Source organism: Colias eurytheme, chromosome 22, assembly GCF_061535395.1.
Source record: "Colias eurytheme isolate Ceu_HAF_F1 chromosome 22, ilColEury1 Martin Lab GWU primary, whole genome shotgun sequence".
Classification (NCBI taxonomy): Eukaryota; Metazoa; Arthropoda; class Insecta; order Lepidoptera; family Pieridae; genus Colias; species Colias eurytheme.
Window position 1 is genome coordinate 3,665,034 of NC_143001.1, and position 25,572 is coordinate 3,690,605.

The 25,572-nt window shown below is 33.4% G+C and overlaps 4 protein-coding genes across 5 annotated transcripts; 1 reads left to right on the plus strand and 3 right to left on the minus strand.

Moving 5' to 3' along the window:
* Window positions 1-6,225: 6,225 nt before the first annotated feature.
* Mat1 (CDK-activating kinase assembly factor) lies at window positions 6,226-12,352 on the minus strand. Of its 2 annotated transcripts, none has more exons than XM_090115117.1 (5): window positions 12,124-12,352; window positions 11,694-11,990; window positions 11,363-11,595; window positions 10,207-10,382; window positions 6,226-6,402 (listed from the first exon to the last, which is right to left on the minus strand). In XM_090115117.1, exons 1-5 carry the CDS (start codon window positions 12,245-12,247, stop codon window positions 6,303-6,305), a joined length of 930 nt encoding a protein of 309 aa, XP_089971243.1. In that variant the 5' UTR covers window positions 12,248-12,352; the 3' UTR covers window positions 6,226-6,302. The 2 variants fall into 2 exon arrangements, with proteins under 2 accessions (XP_089971243.1, XP_089971244.1); XM_090115118.1 differs by having other exon boundaries at window positions 11,363-11,591; window positions 11,690-11,990.
* Window positions 12,353-12,896: 544 nt separating this feature from the next.
* Window positions 12,897-16,807, plus strand: LOC149898612 (m-AAA protease-interacting protein 1, mitochondrial-like). The gene is made up of 4 exons (XM_090115119.1): window positions 12,897-13,299; window positions 13,702-13,866; window positions 15,630-15,748; window positions 16,081-16,807. Exons 1-4 carry the CDS (start codon window positions 12,997-12,999, stop codon window positions 16,217-16,219), a joined length of 726 nt encoding a protein of 241 aa, XP_089971245.1. The 5' UTR covers window positions 12,897-12,996; the 3' UTR covers window positions 16,220-16,807.
* LOC149898613 (mucosa-associated lymphoid tissue lymphoma translocation protein 1-like) lies at window positions 16,801-19,267 on the minus strand. The gene is made up of 6 exons (XM_090115116.1): window positions 19,011-19,267; window positions 18,579-18,919; window positions 18,270-18,459; window positions 17,706-17,983; window positions 17,192-17,275; window positions 16,801-17,005 (listed from the first exon to the last, which is right to left on the minus strand). The coding sequence occupies exons 1-6, from the start codon at window positions 19,106-19,108 to the stop codon at window positions 16,932-16,934; spliced, it is 1,065 nt and encodes a 354-aa protein (XP_089971242.1). The 5' UTR covers window positions 19,109-19,267; the 3' UTR covers window positions 16,801-16,931.
* A 3,780-nt stretch (window positions 19,268-23,047) lies between these two features.
* On the minus strand, window positions 23,048-24,857 carry LOC149898614 (uncharacterized). The gene has a single exon (XM_090115120.1). The coding sequence runs from the start codon at window positions 24,635-24,637 to the stop codon at window positions 23,192-23,194; it is 1,446 nt and encodes a 481-aa protein (XP_089971246.1). The 5' UTR covers window positions 24,638-24,857; the 3' UTR covers window positions 23,048-23,191.
* Between the last annotated feature and the right edge of the window lie 715 nt (window positions 24,858-25,572).

Here is a 25,572-nt window from a genome sequence, read left to right on the forward strand (position 1 = left end):
TTAATGCTGCAGTAAAAATCTTAATAATTGCTGTTTTCTTTAAACTCCTATTACCTACTTTAATTATCATTATCAGTAGGGATGTAACGATACATGATTTTGCCGATACGATACCGATACCGATATTTGTGGTAATGTATCGGCGATACCGATACCGATACCGATATCGATGGCTTGGTAGAAAAATAAATAGTGAATTATGCATAAAAAGTTACCAACATTTAACAGAGACAACTGTTAATCGTATTCTTTTAAATAAAAATTCCAAATCAAAAAACAACAAAACCATTTATTTTAGTATTATTATTTTACAAAGTCAGTTAAACTTTAAGTAATACACATACAATCAGTACCTAATAAAATCTTACTATTGGTAGAGTTTTTTCAGAAAACAAAGTGCGCACGCGCGGGCGGCCTCCCGCATCGTTCATTGGGCGCGGGTTTTTGAATTTTTTGATATCAAAAAAATTGGTTGTTTGTAAAGTAGGTTTACGATCGAGATGTTTACGTACGTGATAACTGATAACATAATGCAGTGGCAGCGCTCGAGATGAAACGGGAGATCGGTCCGTCTCTCTCTCGTTATACCTGCGTTCGCGCTCGTGAGGTTTTGGTGTGACACAAGTTTATGAACATGTCACCCGACTAAAACGATTTTAAAAACGTTATCACGTTAAAAATTAAAAAAATTCAAAATTATTTCTTTCTTTCCTTTACATAAACATGATTGGAACACTCCTAGTAAGCAAATAAAATGCTTGTGTCAGGAGGTTCCGCTCTTCCTTAACACTATCACAGAAACAGAAATAAAACAATATGAATGAATACAATGCAAAAACATAAAAGAAAAGAAAGAATTTAATAAAAAAATATCGGTATCGGTTGATTTATTATCGGCGATACCGATATATCGGCTTGCCGATATATCGGCCGATATATCGGTATCGGTATCGGTATCGTTACATCCCTAATTATCAGTAAAAAAGATGTACGCTACGTTTCGGAGGTAAGTAGGTAGGTACCTCCTTAATCTTTTCACTATTTCTCTATTAGATACTATTTTTCATTTCAATAATAGGTAAGTACTTACCTATGTCTTTTTTTTTTCATAATAAATGTACATTTTTATTTAATCTTTTCTGTTTTTATTAACTGTGGGTATGCAAAAATCAAAACTGCGATACGGTTGGGATACAAGCTGATCGCTTGCGGTGCGCTAATAAGAAGTCAATATTAGCTGGGCGGGCGGATTTAAAGGGTAACTTTATATGGAAACAGAATAACGATCTATGTTATCTTTACCACCATTGTTGGTATTGTAATGTTAATAAATATAATATCAACCTAGGTGCCTTGAATTGGGTAAGTATTTGAATTTCTCATTAGAAACTTAAACTTTTGCATAATACTAATTGTGTAGGTAAGAATTAGTACTTAGTTCGTACTAAGAACTAAGAAACGATTTTTGTTAAAATAAAACAACGTTATAACTACGAGTAGGTACGAGTTATCAGTTAGGTTCAGGCAAAGAAATTCGCGGCCAGACAACAAGTACATTATAAGCTGTAGAAGATAAATAAGATATTAATAATAGAAAAATTCCAAATTCAAATTATTAAACTTTTTAAATAAAGCTCCTTCCACACAAGACCGCTCGAGGCGCGGCGATAACAGGACGAGTGTACATAGGGCCAATTAGGCGACGCCCGCGGCCGCCGGGACAACGGTGTTTTCATGGTAATTGTATCCCGGATAGTTTGCAGAGTGGCTTTATTCTGAATATTGCATGATAGGGAAAATTTACCTGGATAAACTTGCTTATAATAATTTTACTTGGGTTTGATTTACTCTTTTGTTTGGGGATTTGTATTCAAATACAAACAACGTTATTTGTTGCTAATTATGTACCTACCTTTAAATATACATTGAAAACTAGGTACAACATTCACACTACGTCCGCGTCGTTTTTGGGAACGTCGATTATAATTATAAAATAATACGTATAGATAAGGTAATAGGTATGTATATATTATATAAATACTTTATTAGATTATTCATACAAAAAAGATATTATAGTCTATATGCGTTAATAGAAAAACATAGCTTTTAGTTCGAGATATCATCAAGATAGAAATGCAATTAATTTACATTACTCGCGCTAATTCGTAAACATATTTGCATATCCAGCTACCTCCATACTCGCAAATTCGCAATAAAACCAACCCATCCCACCAGTTCTAGGAACTAAGCCCCATTGTATCGCTGATCCGATCCCGTCGGCCCGACAAACGGGCGAGTGGACAAATATTGTAACAGCGATAAGGCAAGAGCGCCGCTTAAAGTATGTCAAATAATGCATCGACGTGCACTGTTTGTTTGTATCGTTAGGTTTTGCGTACACGGACGGACGGTGGAGACGGGTGTTTTTTGTAGGGAAATAACCCGATATAGGGCTTTTTCAAACAGAAGTTTATGTAATATTATATGGTAGGTAAGATAGGTATATTATATTATGTATTTATACTATTTGCAAAAAAAGGTAGGTAATTTACTAAAATATTAAGTAGTAATAGATGGTAGAAACTTTAAAAATCTTTTTTATTATCTCAATGAAAGATTGAATCTTCTTTCTTGTTCAATTTAAAAGAAATAAAAAACCGACTCAACAAAATAAAATATTTTAATAACTGTAGTGTGCACAAGAACTACATACCTACTCATTGCACATTATTATCTTTTCTATGTTGAACACATGGGCGTAGCTAGCCATGGGCTCAGGGTGGGGCAATCATATAAAATAATATTATATAACTAGAAACAGTACCCGAGGTCATATCCCGGGTAAATTTTAGGGTTCCAAACCTCAAAAGTAAAAAACGGAACCCTTATAGGATAGTTACATAGGACCCACATAGTTGTCCGTCTGTCTGTCTGTTTATCTTTAAAGACCTTTTTTCTCAGGAACGCGTAGAGATATGAAGCTGAAATAAATATTAAATACTAATGTCTACCGTCCCTTGAAGCTGTGAAAAAATCAAACTCATAAACTAACGCAATCAAAAGACACAGCCGTTTATGCTGTAAATTTGCGCAAATTGCGACTTTTGCAAGGGAATCATAACCTTCAGGGTACTTTCCGTGAACACAGAATCTTGAAATTTGGTAAGAAGCAACATCTTATAATGACAGTTACAAGAATAATTAAATAAATAAATAATTGTGAAAAGTATAACTTTTCTGTAACAACATATAAACAGGCTCATACGCAAACATCGGTGTGCAAGTTCAACTCGCGAATTTTATTTCATACAAAATGGTCAGATTAAGGGTCTGGCCGGGTGTTGTCCCTACAACACCCGGCCTTGTATCAAGAAATAAGGTCTTCTAGATACTATATGGATGTATATAATAGTTAATAGTAGACACAACCAAAAAACCGGCCAAGTGCGAATCGAACTCACGCACCGAGGGTTCTATACAAACATGTTTTTTAAGCTATTGCATAGCTTCTATCGCAGGCCTTGAGCGCGGGGACCGAATCTAGAAATTCCGTAACGAAAAAACCTCACGCTCCCCTCTCCGACGGGCGGAGGTGTGGCTTGAAGGCATGCTATGCAATAGCTTTACCGCAGCAGTCCCCGAGTGCCACACGTTTTTTTTTGTTGTTGCTTTAAATTTATGCTTTTCGCAATTTTTTTCTTTATACCTATACGCTATAAGAAGTTACTTAATACCTGTGCTTAATACAGATTCTGGTTTCACGGGAAGTACCCTGTAGGTTTTGTTCCTTGGGACCCTTTCGATTCTTGAAATTTTTTAGCAAAAGCGGCTGTATCTTTTTGATTGCTTTGCCCAGTAGTTGGAGTTCATTTTTTTTTGCTTCAAGGGGCCTTAGATTTGAGTATTCGATAATGTTTTAACTTTTAAGCAATACATCCACGCGTTCCTGATAAAAAAAAGGTGTTGACAGGCAGACGGACAACAAAGTGATCCTATAAAGGGTTACACTTTTTTCCTTTTGGTGGTTCAGAACCCTAAACATAATATTATGTTTGGGGCTACTTTATTATACATTTTAGATTTCTATAAATACAATAATTTGATTTATTAATTTCTTTTTTACCATGAATTAATATAAAAGTTTAAAAAGTTTCTCAAAAACTACCCACTTTGGGGCAAAAGTTATTAGTGTAACCTTTTTTGTAGAGAATAAAATTTCGCATCTATTCTACCTTGTAAACTTTTTCGTAAAACTGAATGGCCATTGCCCATATTTTTTGAGTATAGAACGTTTAATGTAGAAATGCCGCGGGCGGCCGAAATAAACTACTTACCTATAAATTTTTAAGCACTACAGGTTAGGTCTACAGCACATATTTTTGCATACATACAATGCAAATGCATACCTTGAAATTTTCGATTAAACGCCCAGTAGTCCAACATTAAACGTTCAATAACTTGAAAAGTACGGGCATTAGAAAAATAATTTGGAAAATCCAAAAGTGCACGCCTCATAATTTTTTTTTAATAAATATTTATTAATTATTATTTTTGTTTATTTAATAACAATTAAACCACATCGAATCAGACCCTGAAAAATGAAAGGGTTCTATTCCTGAGCATACTCAAGCGTAAGAGAAAAAAAAAGACTCGATTAGTAAAGTATTTCGGTCGCTATCGTGTTAACAAGAAAAAGGATCCGCACATACAGACACACGGACGTCCAAGACAGAACTTTTTTAAACTGTTTTTTAACTAGTTTAAATAACAAAAATGACATCAAAAATATCATGAACGTTAAAAATAGTGTTTTTTCTTAATATGTGTGTGTATGTATTATCTTACAAGTGCAATGTATGATACATAAAGACATTTTAAGTTTGAAAAATCAGATGTTTTGCGCGAAGTGACAGTAGTACCCACCTCAACGCTTCGCTTATGAGGCGTGCAAAAATCAAACAAATGCTGTAGAGTGTAAAAAAATAAAGTGCTCTTAAAAAATGAATAGTTGCATTTTATTGATTAATCAAATATTTTAAGAGTTATTAGCCAAAAACGATAAACCGGTTCATTAAATAGGCCATAAATCGTAAACGGTAAGTTTTACAAAAAAGTTTATAAGGTGAAAAAGATGCAAAATTTAATTCTCTACAAAAAAAGTCACAATATTTTTTGCCCTAAAGTAGGTAGTTTCCGAGAAATCGTAGATTAAGATTGCGTTTGTGTACGCATAAGATAAATCGTACCAGCTTTTTGTTTTGATCGCATTTTTTATGTCGACTGACGACTTTTGAGTGTGAATTTCTTACAAATATTAAATAAATAGTAAGTACCTTGATAATTTAGTTTTTTAAATTTGGTTAGGTACCTTCCAGGTCGGAGCCAGGGTGGGGCAAGCGCCCCACCCTGCCCCACCGTGGCTACGCCCATGGACTTGAACATGTATAGTTTTCTAAGAAAATGGAAAATGTTTATACTTTATAGTTAGTTAAACATTTTATTTACAAAACAAATACTTAATACTCATAGTATGAGTTTAATAATTACGCGATCAATACCTATAGCCTATAAGTAACTAAAAACGTATGAGTGCGTATAAGTACTTTGTTATTTTTAAATTAACAATAATTTTTGAATTAATGAGAGTGAAATAAAAAATAAATGGATAAAAAGATTTCAATTTATAAACTTCATGCCAAATTATATAACAAACTATAATAGGTATATAACATGGTGATTGGCTCATTATTATTTTTAACGTAAAATCTAGACGTGCTGGAATAGCTAGAGGGCGCTGCGGTGCCTACAGTTATAGTATTTTCTCGTTACAATTTACATTGGCTTATATCTTATGCATACATACTCTATAACTGTTATACAGTATGTATGCATAAGATATAAGCCAATGTAACGAGAAAATATATTCGCCAGTCAATTCTGTCCGTGGCTCAATAACTTGTTGTTGCGTGTTCCGTGGAACGGGTCCAATGTTTTGACGTTAGTTTTGCATTCTACCTTCTATATCTTGTTAAATTGGCCTCCCTATAACCATATTGTGATAATATATTCTTTTCCTTTTCTAACATAAAAATGAGCTCTACAAACTCAAGTTCTGAAATATTTGGTTTTTATATCATTACATTTTTTTATTGTGATGTAGGTATGTGTTGTTATAGTAACCTAATAATTTTCAAATTAACCCAGGATCAAAAATAAAACCACCACAAAACAAACACATCATATCATTTAATCAACAATAATCACAGTCCAAATCACTCAATCACTATAGTATCTATTTGCTGTCAGCTTGCATGGTATAAGCCTGAGAGGGCGTCTTGCAATGCTCGTAAACAGGGCAATGTGGATGAATAGCCACCGGCCTTCTCTGTTTCGTTCTCTGCTCTGTGAATAAGAATAATAATTAATGTTATTTATTAGCATTTTAATTTGCCATCAGAAGAATGAACACTAAAACTATCGTCAAAGTATTTGTATTATCTTAGAGAGTATTTGTATTGTAATTTGAAAAGCGTTATCTGTGATGAAAAGGGACTTCTTTAATATGCTGACGTTGTTATATAAAAACGTCTCGTTGACGATACTAATACTTTGATGATAGTTTTCGTGCTTGCTCTTCTAGTTTCTACATACCACTAATAATTTATTTTCTACTACATATTACATGATGAATACTATAGTATATCTATCATGGGTTCATTTAAATGTTTTAGATAGGCTACTAGCCTTTCTTCAAATATTTATCTTAGACCATTAATGTTATGAGCAAAATTTAACAATCATACAGATATAAATTTATAAAGAATAGAAAAAATTCGATCACGAGGCGGGACTCGAACCCGCATCCTTCGCGCCATTCCGGGGCGGATGCCTCACCAACTCAGCCACTCGTGACCCGCCCGAGTGATCGAATTTATTCTATTCTTTCAGTTTTATGTGTCTGAAGGGACACACCGCGCGCCATCTATTGAGATGATTAACAACCATTTCAACCAATATGAAGCACTTTTCAGTGAATACAATATTGTAACGATGGAACACGACCTTTTTTGTTGAATTTATATTTTTGGTTTTATGGCATTCAAATGCTTTATAAATATAAATTTATAAAGAATAGAAAAAATTCGATCACGAGGCGGGACTCGAACCCGCATCCTTCGCGCCATTCCGGGGCGGATGCCTCACCAACTCAGCCACTCGTGACCCGCCCGAGTGATCGAATTTATTCTATTCTTTCAGTTTTATGTGTCTGAAGGGACACACCGCGCGCCATCTATTGAGATGATTAACAACCATTTCAACCAATATGAAGCACTTTTCAGTGAATACAATATTGTAACGATGGAACACGACCTTTTTTGTTGAATTTATATTTTTGGTTTTATGGCATTCAAATGCTTTATAAATATAAATTTATAAAGAATAGAAAAAATTCGATCACGAGGCGGGACTCGAACCCGCATCCTTCGCGCCATTCCGGGGCGGATGCCTCACCAACTCAGCCACTCGTGACCCGCCCGAGTGATCGAATTTATTCTATTCTTTCAGTTTTATGTGTCTGAAGGGACACACCGCGCGCCATCTATTGAGATGATTAACAACCATTTCAACCAATATGAAGCACTTTTCAGTGAATACAATATTGTAACGATGGAACACGACCTTTTTTTGTTGAATTTATATTTTTGGTTTTATGGCATTCAAATGCTTTATAAATATAAATTTATAAAGAATAGAAAAAATTCGATCACGAGGCGGGACTCGAACCCGCATCCTTCGCGCCATTCCGGGGCGGATGCCTCACCAACTCAGCCACTCGTGACCCGCCCGAGTGATCGAATTTATTCTATTCTTTCAGTTTTATGTGTCTGAAGGGACACACCGCGCGCCATCTATTGAGATGATTAACAACCATTTCAACCAATATGAAGCACTTTTCAGTGAATACAATATTGTAACGATGGAACACGACCTTTTTTGTTGAATTTATATTTTTGGTTTTATGGCATTCAAATGCTTTATAAATATAAATTTATAAAGAATAGAAAAAATTCGATCACGAGGCGGGACTCGAACCCGCATCCTTCGCGCCATTCCGGGGCGGATGCCTCACCAACTCAGCCACTCGTGACCCGCCCGAGTGATCGAATTTATTCTATTCTTTCAGTTTTATGTGTCTGAAGGGACACACCGCGCGCCATCTATTGAGATGATTAACAACCATTTCAACCAATATGAAGCACTTTTCAGTGAATACAATATTGTAACGATGGAACACGACCTTTTTTGTTGAATTTATATTTTTGGTTTTATGGCATTCAAATGCTTTATAAATATAAATTTATAAAGAATAGAAAAAATTCGATCACGAGGCGGGACTCGAACCCGCATCCTTCGCGCCATTCCGGGGCGGATGCCTCACCAACTCAGCCACTCGTGACCCGCCCGAGTGATCGAATTTATTCTATTCTTTCAGTTTTATGTGTCTGAAGGGACACACCGCGCGCCATCTATTGAGATGATTAACAACCATTTCAACCAATATGAAGCACTTTTCAGTGAATACAATATTGTAACGATGGAACACGACCTTTTTTGTTGAATTTATATTTTTGGTTTTATGGCATTCAAATGCTTTATAAATATAAATTTATAAAGAATAGAAAAAATTCGATCACGAGGCGGGACTCGAACCCGCATCCTTCGCGCCATTCCGGGGCGGATGCCTTACCAACTCAGCCACTCGTGACCCGCCCGAGTGATCGAATTTATTCTATTCTTTCAGTTTTATGTGTCTGAAGGGACACACCGCGCGCCATCTATTGAGATGATTAACAACCATTTCAACCAATATGAAGCACTTTTCAGTGAATACAATATTGTAACGATGGAACACGACCTTTTTTGTTGAATTTATATTTTTGGTTTTATGGCATTCAAATGCTTTATAAATATAAATTTATAAAGAATAGAAAAAATTCTTTGAATGCCATAAAACCAAAAATATAAATTCAACAAAAAAGGTCGTGTTCCATCGTTACAATATTGTATTCACTGAAAAGTGCTTCATATTGGTTGAAATGGTTGTTAATCATCTCAATAGATGGCGCGCGGTGTGTCCCTTCAGACACATAAAACTGAAAGAATAGAATAAATTCGATCACTCGGGCGGGTCACGAGTGGCTGAGTTGGTGAGGCATCCGCCCCGGAATGGCGCGAAGGATGCGGGTTCGAGTCCCGCCTCGTGATCGAATTTTTTCTATTCTTTATAAATTTATATTTATAAAGCATTTGAATGCCATAAAACCAAAAATATAAATTCAACAAAAAAGGTCGTGTTCCATCGTTACAATATTGTATTCACTGAAAAGTGCTTCATATTGGTTGAAATGGTTGTTAATCATCTCAATAGATGGCGCGCGGTGTGTCCCTTCAGACACATAAAACTGAAAGAATAGAATAAATTCGATCACTCGGGCGGGTCACGAGTGGCTGAGTTGGTGAGGCATCCGCCCCGGAATGGCGCGAAGGATGCGGGTTCGAGTCCCGCCTCGTGATCGATTTTTTTCTATTCTTTATAAATTTATATTTATAAAGCATTTGAATGCCATAAAACCAAAAATATAAATTCAACAAAAAAGGTCGTGTTCCATCGTTACAATATTGTATTCACTGAAAAGTGCTTCATATTGGTTGAAATGGTTGTTAATCATCTCAATAGATGGCGCGCGGTGTGTCCCTTCAGACACATAAAACTGAAAGAATAGAATAAATTCGATCACTCGGGCGGGTCACGAGTGGCTGAGTTGGTGAGGCATCCGCCCCGGAATGGCGCGAAGGATGCGGGTTCGAGTCCCGCCTCGTGATCGAATTTTTTCTATTCTTTATAAATTTATATTTATAAAGCATTTGAATGCCATAAAACCAAAAATATAAATTCAATCATACAGATTCTCATAATTATTTATGTTTAAATTCTATTTATTTTAGTTTTTAAACACAATATCAAAATATTTTCTAATTTTTTAAATTCAGAATAAATAATAAATATTTCGGGACTATATTCACACACGGCACAATCTGATCCTATACTAAGCTTTCGCTTGTGTTATGGAAACCAGATGGCTGATAAACATACATATATAATTTTAAATAAATACTTATAATAGGTAATTAACTCCAATTTACCTAACATGCTGCAGGTACCCATTATTAACGATTTCCTGTAATGAAGGTGGATCTGGGCCAATTCTATCTGGTATAGCAAGTGGCTCATATTTGTATAAAGGTCCTTCTTCTATTATCGGTAAGGGTTGCTGGCCGGAGCCTCTAGTGAATTTCACACCACTTGAGAATTGTGTTACCTGAAATTAATTTAAGGTAAGTTTTATATATCTTAATACCCATAAGATTTTAAGCTATAGCATAGCTTCTATCGCGGGCCTTGAGCGCGGGGACCGAATCCAGAAATTCTGTAACGAAAAAACCTCACGCTCCCCACGGGAACGGGCGCGGAGGTGTGGCTTGAAGGCATAGCATGCAATAGCTTTACCGCTGCAGTCCCCGAGTGACACACGTCTTTTTTATGACTAAAACTTTGTATTGTTACCTCTTGATGGAACTGCATTTTTATTTTATTTTATAAATGAAGCACATATTTCACTATTTACAGCTATATTTATTTTTACATTATTTAAAATAAAGAACTATGGCCAGTTTTAACATCAATAACCTGATTTGAGCTGATTATTTAATTAATTAAAAATAGTAATGCATCTTTCATATAAAAAATCTAAATTAATGATTTGGATCCATTTAACATCAATACATTTGACCATTTAATTCCAAAGAGGAAAAAATGAAACAAGAGATTTTCTTGTGTTTGTACATTTGACCATTTTGTACAAAACTACAAAAATAAATAAGTTTCAAGAAGAATTTTTCCTTCACAATGTAAACAAAACAATTAATTTCTATTTTCATAGTATGAAATAACTAGATTTCCGCCCGCGGCTTCACCCGCGTTTTCAAAGGAAAACCCGCATAGTTCCCGTTCCCGTGGGATTTCCGGGATAAAACCTATTCTATGTGATAACCCATTGACCACCGAGCGGCCCGATCGGGCCGCGACACAATAGATTTTCTATTGTGTCTGTGATTCCGGGACTGAGGGATTAATCCAAGTTACCCTCTATATGTGTGCTAAATTTCATTGTAATCGGTTCAGTAGTTTTTACGTGAAAGAGTAACAAACATCCATACATCCATACTTACAAACTTTCGCCTTTATAATAGTATTAAGATATGCAAGATTTAAACAAGTAACAAAGAATACAAAACTAACCTTAGGAACTACAGGCACAACTTCCTCCTGTTTATTGGCTAGATTCTGTGAGAATGTGTTCAATATATCCTTGGCATCGCCCTCGGCAAACATTAGCTCATCTATTAACGCTTCCTTTTCCCTAATCTTCTGTTTCTTTGCCTCCTGCTCTAGTCGCAACACCTCCGCTCTTCTTATTTCCTCCATCTGCTTTTCAATTTCTAATATTTCTTCTAATTCTAATTCTTCTCTGCCTGAAAAAATAATGTTGAGCAAGTTTAATACTTTTTACTTATTACTTGCCAAAATTTAAAATATTTAGGTTGAATTTAAGTTACTGTAATTCACTTACCAATTTTTGCTTTATTTTTCATAATTAATTCCTTATTATCCTTCTTATACTGTTCTATTTTCTTATTAGTGTTTAAAATATCAATATTGTTCACTAAATTATAAATTATAGATTCAATATCTTCTAAATAGTCATTGTATTCCCTTAATGTGGCAAAATCTTCCTCTTTCTTGTTGAAATCTTTTAAAATTCTTTTTCTAATGTCCATTTCTTTTTCTACCATAGCATCTTCGAATAATTGAACTCGAAAGTTGCTGCGGCGTAAGGGAACATTGCATTCTGGACATGAACCAGATCCTGCGAAAATTATAAACAATTCATAAGATTTGATACAATTGGTCACATACCTATATAAATACCCCACAAAAGTATTCATACGTGTTCCGTATACTTTACAAACTATTATTGTTGCAATAAATTCTAAATTTACCTTTTAAAAACAGTAAATCGACGCAGCTTTCACACAAGGCATGGCCACATACATTAACCATCAATTTCAAAGAAGGGTTTCTATACTTCGTAGTTTTACAGCGAGGACATGCTTGGTCATCCATTTTTAAGTTTAAATAAAGTATACTATTCCTTTATAGTTATTTCAATATTTTAATGCCTTTTGTGTATTTTATTCAGAAGTTTGAAAAGTAATCTGACATTTTATGATTTGAGTTTTGACAATTGACGCTTTGCGGTGTTACTAACAGTAAAAAATGTATAGATAATAAAATTAATCACTGCAATTAAAAAAGGTAATTTACCACTAATTTACATTATATATATCACAGATATATATATAATATACGTGTGGTGTTATGGAATTTCCTTAGAGGAAAATATAATTTAGTTCAGATTTGATTTCATAGGTATGTATCGATTTTATCGAACAATTAGTCAATACAATGTTCAAATAACAAATATTCTCTATACTAAGTTTATGAACATGCTTTGTAATAGAAAGAAGAGAGAAAATTATTAAAGTAAACTACGTGGAACTAAGTAAGTACGTATGCACCTGTGGTATGCACAGATTTAAGTCCGTCCATAGGAAATTCCTTTGAATGGGACTTCACCTGTAAATGCGATTTCTAAATATAAATAATTATTCTAGCAATACCGTTTTAACTCTGGCAGACTGGCACTTGACAGTGACACACTTGACATTTTAATGTCTGATGATCTATGATTTTTTTAACAACAGTAAAAATTATCAATTAACAAATCGAAAACAAATGTTTTTAATATAAATGTGTGCATCTATGAGGAAATCTAAGTAGTTAAATAGTAAAAATACTGTTAAGATATAAATATGAATGTAGCAATCAGACGAATCGTAACAACGCAGTCGTATAGGTTATGTTATAGGACTACATACAAATATTTACAAGCTCCAGTAACCTCAAGATGTCCTGTTATACAACTACGAAGCTACTGCGACAACAAAGTGGAAACTCGGAGATTGCCTCAGTTAATGGAATTTCCACCAATTGTATGGCCATCGTTTATAAAGTTTATAAAAAATTGGATGTTTGCGACGTTCATCATTCGGCCGTATTTTGATCAAGAATTCAATTTGTCGGAGTTTATTGAAGCTTCTAAACATGCTGTCCAGGTGTTTTTCATTAATCTATTTATTTAATTGTTTGAAATGTAAAGGTAATCTTAACGTAATCTTATAGAAACTGTCATTGTGTATGTAGGACCGGTTTTTCAATCCTTGGTTAAAACTTACCCGTCCAATAAAGTAATACACGATAATATTAAAATTTCACCTGTAAACTGTCAAATACGGATACATTTTGAAATGGTAGTTCAATACATTATTTGACGAATAAGTTTTAACCAAGAATTGAAAAATCAGCCCTTATTTTTGTTATTAGCCAGCCAGCTTTGTTCTAAAACGATGGTAAAATAAGCTTTATGGATTTTACCTGTTGCACTGTACTGTTACCTGTAAAAATGGGATATTATTTTTATATTTATACTACATTTCTAATATTCTGTATTATTTTAGGTAGTTTCTGAGGGTTTACAAAATAGCAACTTCAAATCATTGGAAGGGTTGTTAGATAAAGATGCCATTGCATCGCTCAAGTCTGCTATATCACAACTGTCTATTTCACAAAGGCAGTTGTTGAGTATTGATAAGGAGGATATATTCTATGCTTTTCCTTACCAGGTAGGCTTTTTTGTGTAACTAATGATTATATTGCATAAATGCACACATAAAACAACCAGTTCATAGAATAAATTCTATGAACTGGTTGTTTTATATTGTTTGTTATTGTCTTAGGAAGGTACAACAAGGAAAGTCAGTTTGTATTTCTTAAAAATTAATTTAATACAGTAGCACCTCGTTAAGTCGAACCTCGATAAGTCAAAAACCTCCAAATCTCGAAAAAATGTCTTGTTCCCTTCCCTTCAAACCCGAAAACCTCCGTAACTTGAAATCTTGGCCCTCTGTTAGTCGAAATAATCACCGAGTCCCTCCAAGCCATTTTGTTACATATTTTCACTCTATAACTCGAAAAATTAAATTTGACCTCTGTATCTCGAACATGGCAACATTTTATTTTACAATCTTCATAACTTGATCATTTGGATTTTAACAACTTGCCGACAGTGCAGTACACTATAATTGTTTCTTAGAAAACATTTTAGGAGTATACGATAATAAATTAATGACTCACGTAAACACGTGTTTGCATTAAGTTTCTAATGACGAAATTATCGATTCAGTAGCTCAGAAAACCGATACTACTGATTAAGATGACATAGAAGACGTGAATAGTACATGCGCTCCATGCGTTTCCATCAAAGAGGCAAGAACCGCATTGAATACCTTACGAAATTTTATAGAGCAAACCAGTATCTCTGAAGAAGAAGAATTTTCTGTTCTTTATAGATTAGATAATGCTAGAGAACAACCAAATTATCGAAAGCAAAAGAAATACTGACTTTTTTTAATGCCATATTTTAAAGTGAAACTTTTATTACATCGTCTCAAACTTTTTGGTCTGTGTAGCGCATGTCGCGTGACGGTCGGCTGCCGAGTAGGTATAAAGCAGTGTTCGGAACCGTACGATAATTATCGTACAAATACAGTAATTTTTTGCCTAAGTTTCACTTTTACCGTGGTTTCATAAAACCACACAAGATTTTTTATTTTAAAATGATTTGAAATAATGTTGATTTATAATAAATAAAAACATGTTTGTCACCTCTGCAAGTTGAATTTTAATGTACTTTACCTCTTTAACTCAAAATTTATAAGAATAAACCTCAAACTCTTTATGTCGAATCAAAATCCGCCTAAGTCGAAATCCTCCATAAGTTGAAAACTCTATAACTCGAATTTTTTGGCGTCTCCCTTGATATTCGACATATAGAGGTGCTACTGTACTTTGTTTTTACTTTCCATGATTTGATAAATTATAATATTCACCTCTATATTAAAACTAATTGTTTACCTAGAAACAAGCTCCTTGTAATCCTATAATCTTTGTCAGATCTTGATTTCAAGTTTTTTCAAATTTTTTAATGCTACTCTTCTACTGCAAGCAGAAACAAATGAAACTTAGAAAAATTGTTTAAAATCTTTTCTGTCCTTGAATTTTAAGTGGTACTTACTACATAATATATTATGTATACTGAGCTTCTTTACATATAAGATAACTAGATTTCCGCCCGCGGCTTCGCCCGCGTTTTCAAAGGAAAACCAGCATAGTTCCCGTTCCAGTGGGATTTCCGGGATAAAACCTATCCTATGTGTTAATCCAAGTTACCCTCTATATACACATATAAATTTCAAATTTGCTAAATTTCATTGTAATCGGTTCAGTAGTTTTTACGTGAAAGAGTAACAAACATCCATACATTCATACTTACAAACTTTCGCCTTTATAATAGTATTAAGATTAAGATATTTCTATATAATTTCAGGTAGGAGTTATGTTCGACGACGCTGACAAAAGATGGGTGGAAATTACAATGTGCTATCATGTGCTTAGAGGACTCAAACATATGAAGGAAACAGGAGACCTACCCCCAATTACTTTAGGGTATGTTTTTAAATGTTTGTATATGAGTTCGTAGCGATGGCATAATCTGAATAATGAATATCATACTAATATTATAAATGCGAAAGTTTGTGAGGAAAGATGGATTACTCATTCACGCAAGTACTGAACCGATTACAATGAAATTATGGTATGTATGTAGCTGAAGACTCAGAATAAGACATACGCTCCTACTAACAACGGAAACTATGCGGGTTTTTCTCTGGAAATGCGAGGCGAATAGCGAAATTGTATTTACTAATATTATTGTCATTTTCCATGAACATTTTGTTTTGTTTGCTTTTTAATTTAATTCAACTTTTTTATACTTTCAGTGGCCAACCAGAGTTTCAAGACAAAATATTTATATTGAACTATAGATTTATACGAGAATTCACGAAAGGAGTAGAGGACAGCTGGTGCATAAATATCGTGAATCATTTTCAACCGCAGAACCTTGCTAAAAGACAATGACTTCCCTAGACAATAAGTAGGATATATTAAAATTTTGTTGGCCTGTATTTGATTTTTTTTATTTTACATAGGCATGCTTTACTGTCAAAAGAATATTTATTAAAGTATTGGGGAAAAAAAATGCCAAAAATTATTCCTTTAGATACAATTTTTATTCAGTCGTAATAGTTTGTTGCTTATTAGATTATTTGTGTTGAATTTTTTAAGCATTGCTCAGTTCTATCTAATGGGCCCTCTTTATAATGGGTAGCGTTGGGGGATCATAATCACGATAGTGTAAAGTGCCTATTAATGACTTTGATCGTCATTGAACATGTTCAATAATAATTACCATAATTGCGGGCAAACATCAACAATTATTTGTTGGGCCAACGCTGCAGGGCCCATAAGACTTTAAAAACTAGATTCTGCTTATGTTCTTGCCTAAAGCTCTAAATAATATTCATACACAGACTGTCTTCATATAAAAAAAAAACAAATGACTATATTTTTATACTACACAATGTTAATTCTAAAAAATGGATCTACTGATCAAGACAATATAGCAGCTATAGAGTATGTGAAAATAAATCAGTTATGTTTTATAAATGTTTTATTCAATATATAAAAATTCCTTATTTCATTAATATTCACTTTCAATAATTAGCACCATTTTATTAATAATTTATTTCTTTATTTATACAGCACCAGAGGGAAAATAATTTCAGAAAGTCTAATAAACATCACAACGATCATGAAATTCTTTGCAAGCACTTCTAATTTTTCCCAATAATTGAGTTGTGTTATCTGTAAAGAAAGAATGAATAAATTATGAATTATAACAATAAATGCTTGAGGTAAAGTTATTTGAAGCATTAGATATCAACTTTCATGAATATCCATTATTTTTATAAATTACCTGAAAATACTAAAGAAATTTTTCATGGATTTACGTTTCATGTAGACATAATATATAAATTAAGAATTAATTACCTTTAACAGGATCATACAATGACCTTTTTGAAGATCCACATTGTAATTTTATTGGTCTTTGTTTCTTCATGCAACTCTCCACATCTATAAAGAAAATTATTTAGTTGCTGTAAAGTGTAAACTCAGAAATAATCAAATTATATTTGATATGATATGGAATCTTACTTTATTTCTTCCTGTTTATTATTTTTATGCTATGGCTATTTTGAACAAATATTTAATGGAAGATGAAAATATTATGCTACACAATTACTAATTACACATTTGTTCGATGTTTGCTCTGTGTCTGGGTGTTAATTATCTATATAAGTATTTATTTAAAAATTATATATGAATGTTTATCGGCCATCTGGTTTCCATAACACAAGCGAAAGCTTAGTATGGGATCAGATAGTGCCGTATGTGAAAATTGTCCTGAAATATTTATTTATTTATTAAAGAATAAGGGTTACCATACCAAATCCTTTATTAAAAATTATCTATTGCAGATATAAGTTATGCTATTTCAACTTACCAGCATGAACTTTATCCAACAATGTGCTTACATCATAATTCTCAGTCAATCTCGAACACAAAGCATTAACATATTGACTAGAACCAGGCAATATTTTCTCAGTATCGCCTGTTTTTAGTTCATATGTTACACTATTATCTATAGTTGTAGAACATTCTATTTGTAGAACTTCATATGCCGCTTTGGAAGATTGGGTGGAATAACCAATTATTAAATTGCTATCTAATGTATATTCTTCAATGTTGTATATGCCTTTGAATATCTCTGGATTTGACTGTCTGAAAGACAATAATAGTTTAATTTGCAGCAGAATTCAATTAGATTTAAAATAGTGTATGTGTGAAAACAGAAATTTAGAGAATATTCTACTCGGTTCATAATATTAATGAATAGATTTTAAAATTATTACTTTACAATATTATTTTGTCAATTTATCATCACCTTTCTCAGTGGTTAGTCCGACAACTTTATGTTATTTTGTATTAGAATTAGAGTCTAATAGAAGTCTTATAAATAGAGTTAGCACAAGAACTGAATCTCACAACCTCTGAAAAAATAACATACCTATCTAAACAAATTCTACACATGTCCATGATCAAAACACAAAGATCAGGCTTACATATAGAGACCTCTCTTAATAGCCAATTTTCAGTAACGCAGTGGGCAAAAGTTATGTTTTCTGTTGGACAATCAATGCCCAGTAAGCATTTAGTATTGCAGATTTCACATCCATGTCCTGCATAGAAGATAAAACCTGGAAAAAATGGAACATATTACTTTTATAATAATTTTAATTAATATTGGATTTAAGTCACAATAATAAACTTGTATACTCATAACCTTATTTTTTTGTCCGTATATTTAGGTACTTACAATATGAATCTTCTGGAATCACTTTAATTACTTTTGATATATTATTTTTCAAATCTGCACTCTTTGTATTTCTTATAGAAACAGTAATGAAGCCTAACTTTCTTAAATTTGACCCTAAAGATTCACAGTCAATGGATGGGGTCACTAATTTTGATAAATACTCATATTTATCATTAGCTATCAGAATTGCTACCTTAGATTGTGGCTTATAATATGTGAATATTGTTTTAGTATGCAAGGAAGTGGCTAGGAGTTGCCTATACTGCTCTACAGCAAGTCCTTTTCTATCCAAATATTTTAATAGACATTCACCAGGCTTTTTCTTATCATTATACGTGATACTGAAAAGGACAGAAAACAGCGTAAATCAAATACTAAGTCGATAATGAAATACAAAAAAAGTATCAAGTTTTTTTATTTATTTATACTTACGTTACTTTAGCTAACTTAGCAATAATATCACACTGTTCTTTTGATAGTGTTAACGAATATTGTTGTTCCTGGTACGTTAAATTCTGTAATAGAGACATTTTCGAAAGATTCAATCAAAATTCAATCGTACGATAGTTAGAAGTAAACCATTATATTAACAATGAAAAGAGTTCGAATTATCATAATAATCCGTTTATAATCAGTCATTCTCAGCAAAAAATGTTCTTGATGTAATTATTTCATATAAATAATATTAGTTAGTATTAGTCAGTTCAATAAAGAAACGAATCTTTTTTTTTTTTTTTTTTTTTTTTTTTTTTTATAATGGCAAGAAGATATGACTATTTGCCAGTGTCAAGTAAAAGGTAGGGAATCCATACACGGGAAAAAAGGATACTAGGACCACGATAGGAAAGGCAAGGTGATCAGAAGAGTTAGGAAAAATCAATACAAATAACATTATATTATTACATATTTTTTACATAAACTAAATAGATTAAATGGAAAATAATAAACCTTACAATTTGACGTTATTCTTAAATATAAAGATAGATATATTAATAAAATATTTTTTAGGATACATTAAAAGATATGACATACGAGTAGGAAGAGGAACATTTGAGGAAATTAATGAATTATAAAAGGAAGAATGATCGTATAAAGAGCAAGAGAAAAATATATGGTCTATATTTCCCTCACTCTCTCCACACTCGCAAACTTCAGTATTTAATACGCCAATTCTGGCTAGATGGCTAGGAATACACATATGTCCAATTCTCATGCGACTTATTGTAGATACAACTAATTTATTTGCTTCAACACCAACAAACCAAGGCTTTATTGGTATTGTCGGTTGAATTTTATAATAATTCCTTCCCTTACACTGCCCAGTATCTGCCCAGACCGTATTCCACGCTTCAAAGAGATATCGCTTCGGTAATGTCATAAGATCATGAGGGTAATTAATGTATGGATACATATCTCCACATTGCACCGCATCCTTTGCCAAACTGTCAGCCCTATCGTTTCCTTGGATTCCACAATGACTTGGGATCCAGGCAAAAGTCACCGAGTATCCCAGGTTAATGCATTCAGCTAACTTATTTCTGATTTCAAAAATAACAGGGTAAAATGGTTTATTATAGAAAGGATATTTATCTAAGCATTGCAGAGAACTCATTGAATCAGTAAAAATTACAGATTTATGTAGCTTCATTAATATTATATATTCTATTGCTTTTAGTAGGCCAAAGCATTCCCCAGTGAAGACTGAAGACTCCGGCGGTAACTTGATCTTTTGTGTAATCTTAAATTGAACGTGTAATATACCAACTCCAACACAACTATCAGTCGAGGTTTTAGATGCATCCGTAAAAATATGATGCCAATTGCGCCACTCCCTATCGACATTAAACCTAAAGTTTGCATTTGAATTCATATCATTCTTATTGATTCCTATATTGTACCGTATAATTGGTTTGATCAAAAGGCACTTGAAATTATATGCATACAGAGGTAAAACTGGGGACTGAAAAATACTAGATGACATTGAAATGAGTTTTCGGTAACTTATAATTAAACAAGGTAATGATTTATTTTTCCAGAAAGAAGATGTACGTATCCGATCGTTTAAAATTTTCAACTTGTTTATTAATGGATGGTTGGTGAATTGTATTATACGAAATAAAAATCTATCAGATAAATATTGCCTTCTGATCTTCAGTGGGGGATCTCCACATTCAACCTGAAGGGCATTAATAGGGCTCGATTTCATTGCACCTAACACAATGCGCAGCGCTTTAGCTTGGATTTGATCTAATTTCTTAAGTGCCGTTACGTTACCGCTTTCTAACAAAAACGTTCCATAATCTAGAATACTGCGAATCAAAGCATTATACACCAATTTCATGCAAAAAGGGTGGGCACCCCACCAAACTCCGGAAAGACACCTCAACAAATTAAGTATACTTTCACATTTTGAGCATATGTACTCAACGTGAAAGGTACCAGACATTTTGCTATCTAAGACGACGCCTAAAAATTTTGTATGATTTTGGAGTGGGATCCGTTTCCCATCAAAACTAATATCAACCCTAGGAACTATTCGCGATCTCGTAAAAATCAGAGCGACGCTTTTGTCAACAGAAACATCCAATCCATTTTTATCTAGCCAGCCCTTAAGCTCGATGAGACCTTTATTTAAAAAATTACAAGCTGAATCTAAACTAGAATCTATAGTGTATAATACAAGATCATCAGCATACTGAAGGGTGTTAATTCTATTATTAAACGAATCAGCTAAATCATGTGTATAAATATTATATAATAGAGGACTTAAGACCGACCCTTGAGGAAGACCCTTACTCATGGTACGCTGAAAATGGACTGATTCATCAATATTCAAAACAATATATCTCTCTTCTAATAAACATATGATTAAATTAATCAAAACGTCAGGAATTCCAAGTCTGAAAAGTTTCTGCTGTAGGATTGTGATAACCACATTGTCATATGCTGAGCGAATATCAACAAACGCAGCAACAACATGTTGATTATCCGAAAAAGCAATATTAATATCAGAAGTCAGTATGGAGATGTTATCAATGGCGCTTTTCGCCTTACGAAATCCGTATTGGCTATTTGATAAAAAATTATAGTGTTCTAAATACCACTCCAGTCGATTTTTGATTAAATGCTCTGAAATTTTGCAAAGGACAGATGATAAAGCCACTGGTCTATATGATGATACGTCACTTGAAGATTTGTTGGGCTTTAAAATAGGAATAATTTCTTGTAATTTCCAGGATCGCGGAATGTTCCCAGAACTCATAATTAAATTTATGAGGTCCAGATAATATTTTAGACCAATTTCTGACAGGTGAGATAAAAAGGAATATGGAATCCCGTCCATACCCGGCGCCGAATCTTTAACACATGAAAGAACTCCTTTAAGTTCCTCTAAAACAAACGGAGATACTATTAAAGAGCTATAATCGTGGTCTGTAGGGGAGATAATAGGTAATGATTTCCCAATGTACTCTGGCGCTGTAGATGGAGCTAAATTATCCATAAATTTGTAAGCTAATTCCTCAGAAATGACGGATGTTTGTTCCCTGAAAGCAGATCGGAAACGCCTGATGTTTTTCCACACTTCACTTGAACATGTATCTGGTGATAATGACGAACAAAAAGATTTCCAACCTTCTTGTTTTTTCTTTTTGAGAAGTGATCGGGTAAAGTTAATATTTTGAGAGAGGTTTTCAAAATTAACATCAGACATGTCATTTTCATATATTCTTTCCATACGCTTCCTTTCTTTAACTGCATCACTACATTCTTTATCCCACCACGGTGGGGTAGGAACTTTAAAACTTTTAGCAGATTTATGCCGGAAAGTTTCATCAGCAGCTTCAATCAATATTTTCGCTAAATATTCAGAACAAATCTCTTCATTACCTGCCTGACTTTCAGGTAGATCTTTAATACGTAGATCAACCTTTTCTTTAAATTTATCCCAATTAGCATTGTTCAATAGATACTTCAACCGTGGCTTTCTTGTTGTGTTATTAGTATTTCCTATGGGAACTGACATTAATAGCGGGAAGTGATCACTGCCGAATGAAGATGACAAGGGACGCCATGATATGGATGATGCTAAACCTGGCGAACAAAGAGAAAGATCTACCGCACTCAGATTTTCATTCGCTCGCGTACGACGCGTTGGTTCACCTGTGTTAAGTATACATAAATTACGCATGTCCATAATATCTAAAAGTTGCTCACCACTACTAGTAGTAATACTACTTCCCCAATATTGGTGATGGGAATTGAAATCACCAAGCAACAATAAAGGTGTAGAAATTGATCTTATTAAATTTTGTAAATAATTAAACGTTGATGCTGAATTATACGATATATATATTGAAATGATTGAAATATTATTTTTTAAGCTAATGCCAACACTATTTACATATTTATTATTGTGCGCTGGTAATATTAGACGTTTAAATTGAATTGACTTTTTAATAAGTATGGCAGCACCGCCATACCCATCAACTCTGTCATCTCGAATACAAACATAGCCTGGAATGCGAAAAAAGAGATTTGGTTTTAGCCAAGTCTCATTTAGAGCGATTAAAAAAGGATTATGCTTATTTATTATGTGAATTAGGTCTGACTTTTTAGGTATTACGCTTCTGCAGTTCCACTGTATTATTTTGGAATCCATGATTACTATTTATACTATCAATTAATTTATATAAAGTGGCAACGTTGGACGGTTTTAAGGTGTTATTCTTTAATAATGTGTTGATAAGGGAAGTAATTATGTCCATTATCTGGGAAGTTTCAGTATCATTAGGGGCAACTTGATAACCACATCCATTTTCAGGCGTAGGTATCTGAGCTTCCCTGATAATTGTATTGTGAGCTATTTTGTCAAAACCCTTGTTCATCTTCGGAGGCGATTTTGGTTTCAAAAAATAAGTTTTTTGGTAAGAAGAATTTGTAGTGTTTACATTTAATCTGTTTGGGGATGAATAAGCCGGTGAAGATATTAATACATCCCCATACGACTTTGATATTTGTGGGTAAAGTTTACTTGCCTCACCATATGAAATGTTTTTTTGAGCCATGCTAATTTTAATGTCTTTTTGGCGTTTAAACTCTGGACAGATTTTGTTGATTGCATAATGAAACCCTGAACACAATAAACATGATGCACAATCTTCTTCTACTGTACAAGTGTCACCGGAATGGTCTTGGCCACACTTGTAACACCTGGGTTTAGATCGGCATATATTTTTAGTATGACCATACCGACAGCATTGAAAGCATTGGATGGTAGGGAAAATATATAGGTTAACTGGTAGGGAGTTATAACACACATACACACGTTCGGGTAAAACTTGGCCATCAAATGTTAAAACAACTGATTGTGTTGGCTTCCAAGATACAGTACTGTTAACATTTACTTTGTAATTTATTCTCCTGACTTTAATAATTTTACCGCAGCCTACTGGGGTGGACACATTTTCTTTTATTTCTTCAGGTGACCATTCAGTTGGTATTCCCTTAACAATACCAATTCTAGTGATATTAAACAATGGAATTTTTGCATTAAGGTTGTATGAGCTTAAATTTTTATTTTTGATAAAATCATTTGCATCCTGTGCTGTAGTAAATGCAACTATGCAACGGTTTCTGCCTATTTTTTTTATACTTCCAGACACAATATTCTTAATATTATTGTTTTTTAAAAACCTTCCGAAAGTTATGGGGTGCAATGTGGAGCCATCCCCGGGTGATGATTCAGTTCGCTGAACATGAACAATGTAAGGATAAGAATCTGTACCTACATATTCACATCGACTATCTTGCATGGAACTAGTATCAAGTATTTTAGGTTGAATATTAGATTCATTTTGCCTATTATCAACATAAGTATTATCTGTTAACATTAGCTCATTTAATTCATTATTTTCTTTCCTTCTAAGACGCCTTTTTTTTGGAGTACTCTCCAGAACTAAATTTTTATCTAGACATGTATTTGAAATTGTAACATAACTGGCTACCTCAGGACCGGGGGTACCCAGCCCTGGGGGATTAGGATCCGGCGGATCGTTCATCTACCGAATCTTACCCTATGAATTTTTGGTTTTTACATACTATACATAAAATATAAAAAAAACTTACCTATACGAACACTACTATACAAAATTTATTAAATATATACAATTCTACAATTATAAACTATATATACAAAACCAAACTCCACTGATCATATATTAAATTAATAATTTTAAGCTCAATAATTAAAATTACACCCGCTTCGTTCGAAGGTTCCCGCGCTTTTTTCGAAACGAATCTTCAATGGCGGCCAAAGCTGACTTTGACAGATGGTAGGATCATCAAAAAAGAAAATAAAAAAAAAAATCCAAAAGTGCACGCCTCATAATTTTTTTTTAATAAATATTTATTAATTATTATTTTTGTTTATTTAATAACAATTAAACCACATCGAATCAGACCCTGAAAAATGAAAGGGTTCTATTCCTGAGCATACTCAAGCGTATGAGAAAAAAAAGACTCGATTAGTAAAGTATTTCGGTCGCTATCGTGTTAACAAGAAAAAGGATCCGCACATACAGACACACGGACGTCCAAGACAGAACTTTTTTAAACTGTTTTTTAACTAGTTTAAATAACAAAAATGACATCAAAAATATCATGAACGTTAAAAATAGTGTTTTTTCTTAATATGTGTGTGTATGTATTATCTTACAAGTGCAATGTATGATACATAAAGACATTTTAAGTTTGAAAAATCAGATGTTTTGCGCGAAGTGACAGTAGTACCCACCTCAACGCTTCGCTTATGAGGCGTGCAATAACGTAAATTGATAATTATTTTATTAATTATTTCAAATTGTTTGTTGACAAACTTTTTTGTTATTGTATTTGTGTATTTATATGAATTATCATATTTACGTATACAGAATGTAATAAAATCCCCATAATACTTGTAATAAGCCCATAAAACTGAACAACTTTTCCCAAAGAA

What these genes read in the sequence shown, in the direction of transcription:
- Mat1 (XM_090115117.1), bottom strand. Translation starts at nt 12,247, where the DNA reads ATGGATGACCAAGCATGTCCTCGCTGTAAAACTACGAAGTATAGAAAC. An exon ending in TTGTGCCTGTAGTTCCTAAG is followed by an intron (nt 10,383 to 11,362) that starts GTTAGTTTTGTA and finishes AATTAATTTCAG; the next exon opens with GTAACACAATTCTCAAGTGG. An exon ending in GGGTACCTGCAGCATGTTAG is followed by an intron (nt 6,403 to 10,206) that starts GTAAATTGGAGT and finishes TCTTATTCACAG; the next exon opens with AGCAGAGAACGAAACAGAGA.
- LOC149898612 (XM_090115119.1), top strand. Translation starts at nt 12,997, where the DNA reads ATGAATGTAGCAATCAGACGAATCGTAACAACGCAGTCGTATAGGTTA. An exon ending in CTTCTAAACATGCTGTCCAG is followed by an intron (nt 13,300 to 13,701) that starts GTGTTTTTCATT and finishes GTATTATTTTAG; the next exon opens with GTAGTTTCTGAGGGTTTACA. An exon ending in CTACCCCCAATTACTTTAGG is followed by an intron (nt 15,749 to 16,080) that starts GTATGTTTTTAA and finishes TTATACTTTCAG; the next exon opens with TGGCCAACCAGAGTTTCAAG.
- LOC149898613 (XM_090115116.1), bottom strand. Translation starts at nt 19,108, where the DNA reads ATGTCTCTATTACAGAATTTAACGTACCAGGAACAACAATATTCGTTA. An exon ending in GCTAAGTTAGCTAAAGTAAC is followed by an intron (nt 18,920 to 19,010) that starts GTAAGTATAAAT and finishes TGTCCTTTTCAG; the next exon opens with TATCACGTATAATGATAAGA. An exon ending in GATTCCAGAAGATTCATATT is followed by an intron (nt 18,460 to 18,578) that starts GTAAGTACCTAA and finishes CATTTTTTCCAG; the next exon opens with GTTTTATCTTCTATGCAGGA.
- LOC149898614 (XM_090115120.1), bottom strand. Translation starts at nt 24,637, where the DNA reads ATGAACGATCCGCCGGATCCTAATCCCCCAGGGCTGGGTACCCCCGGT.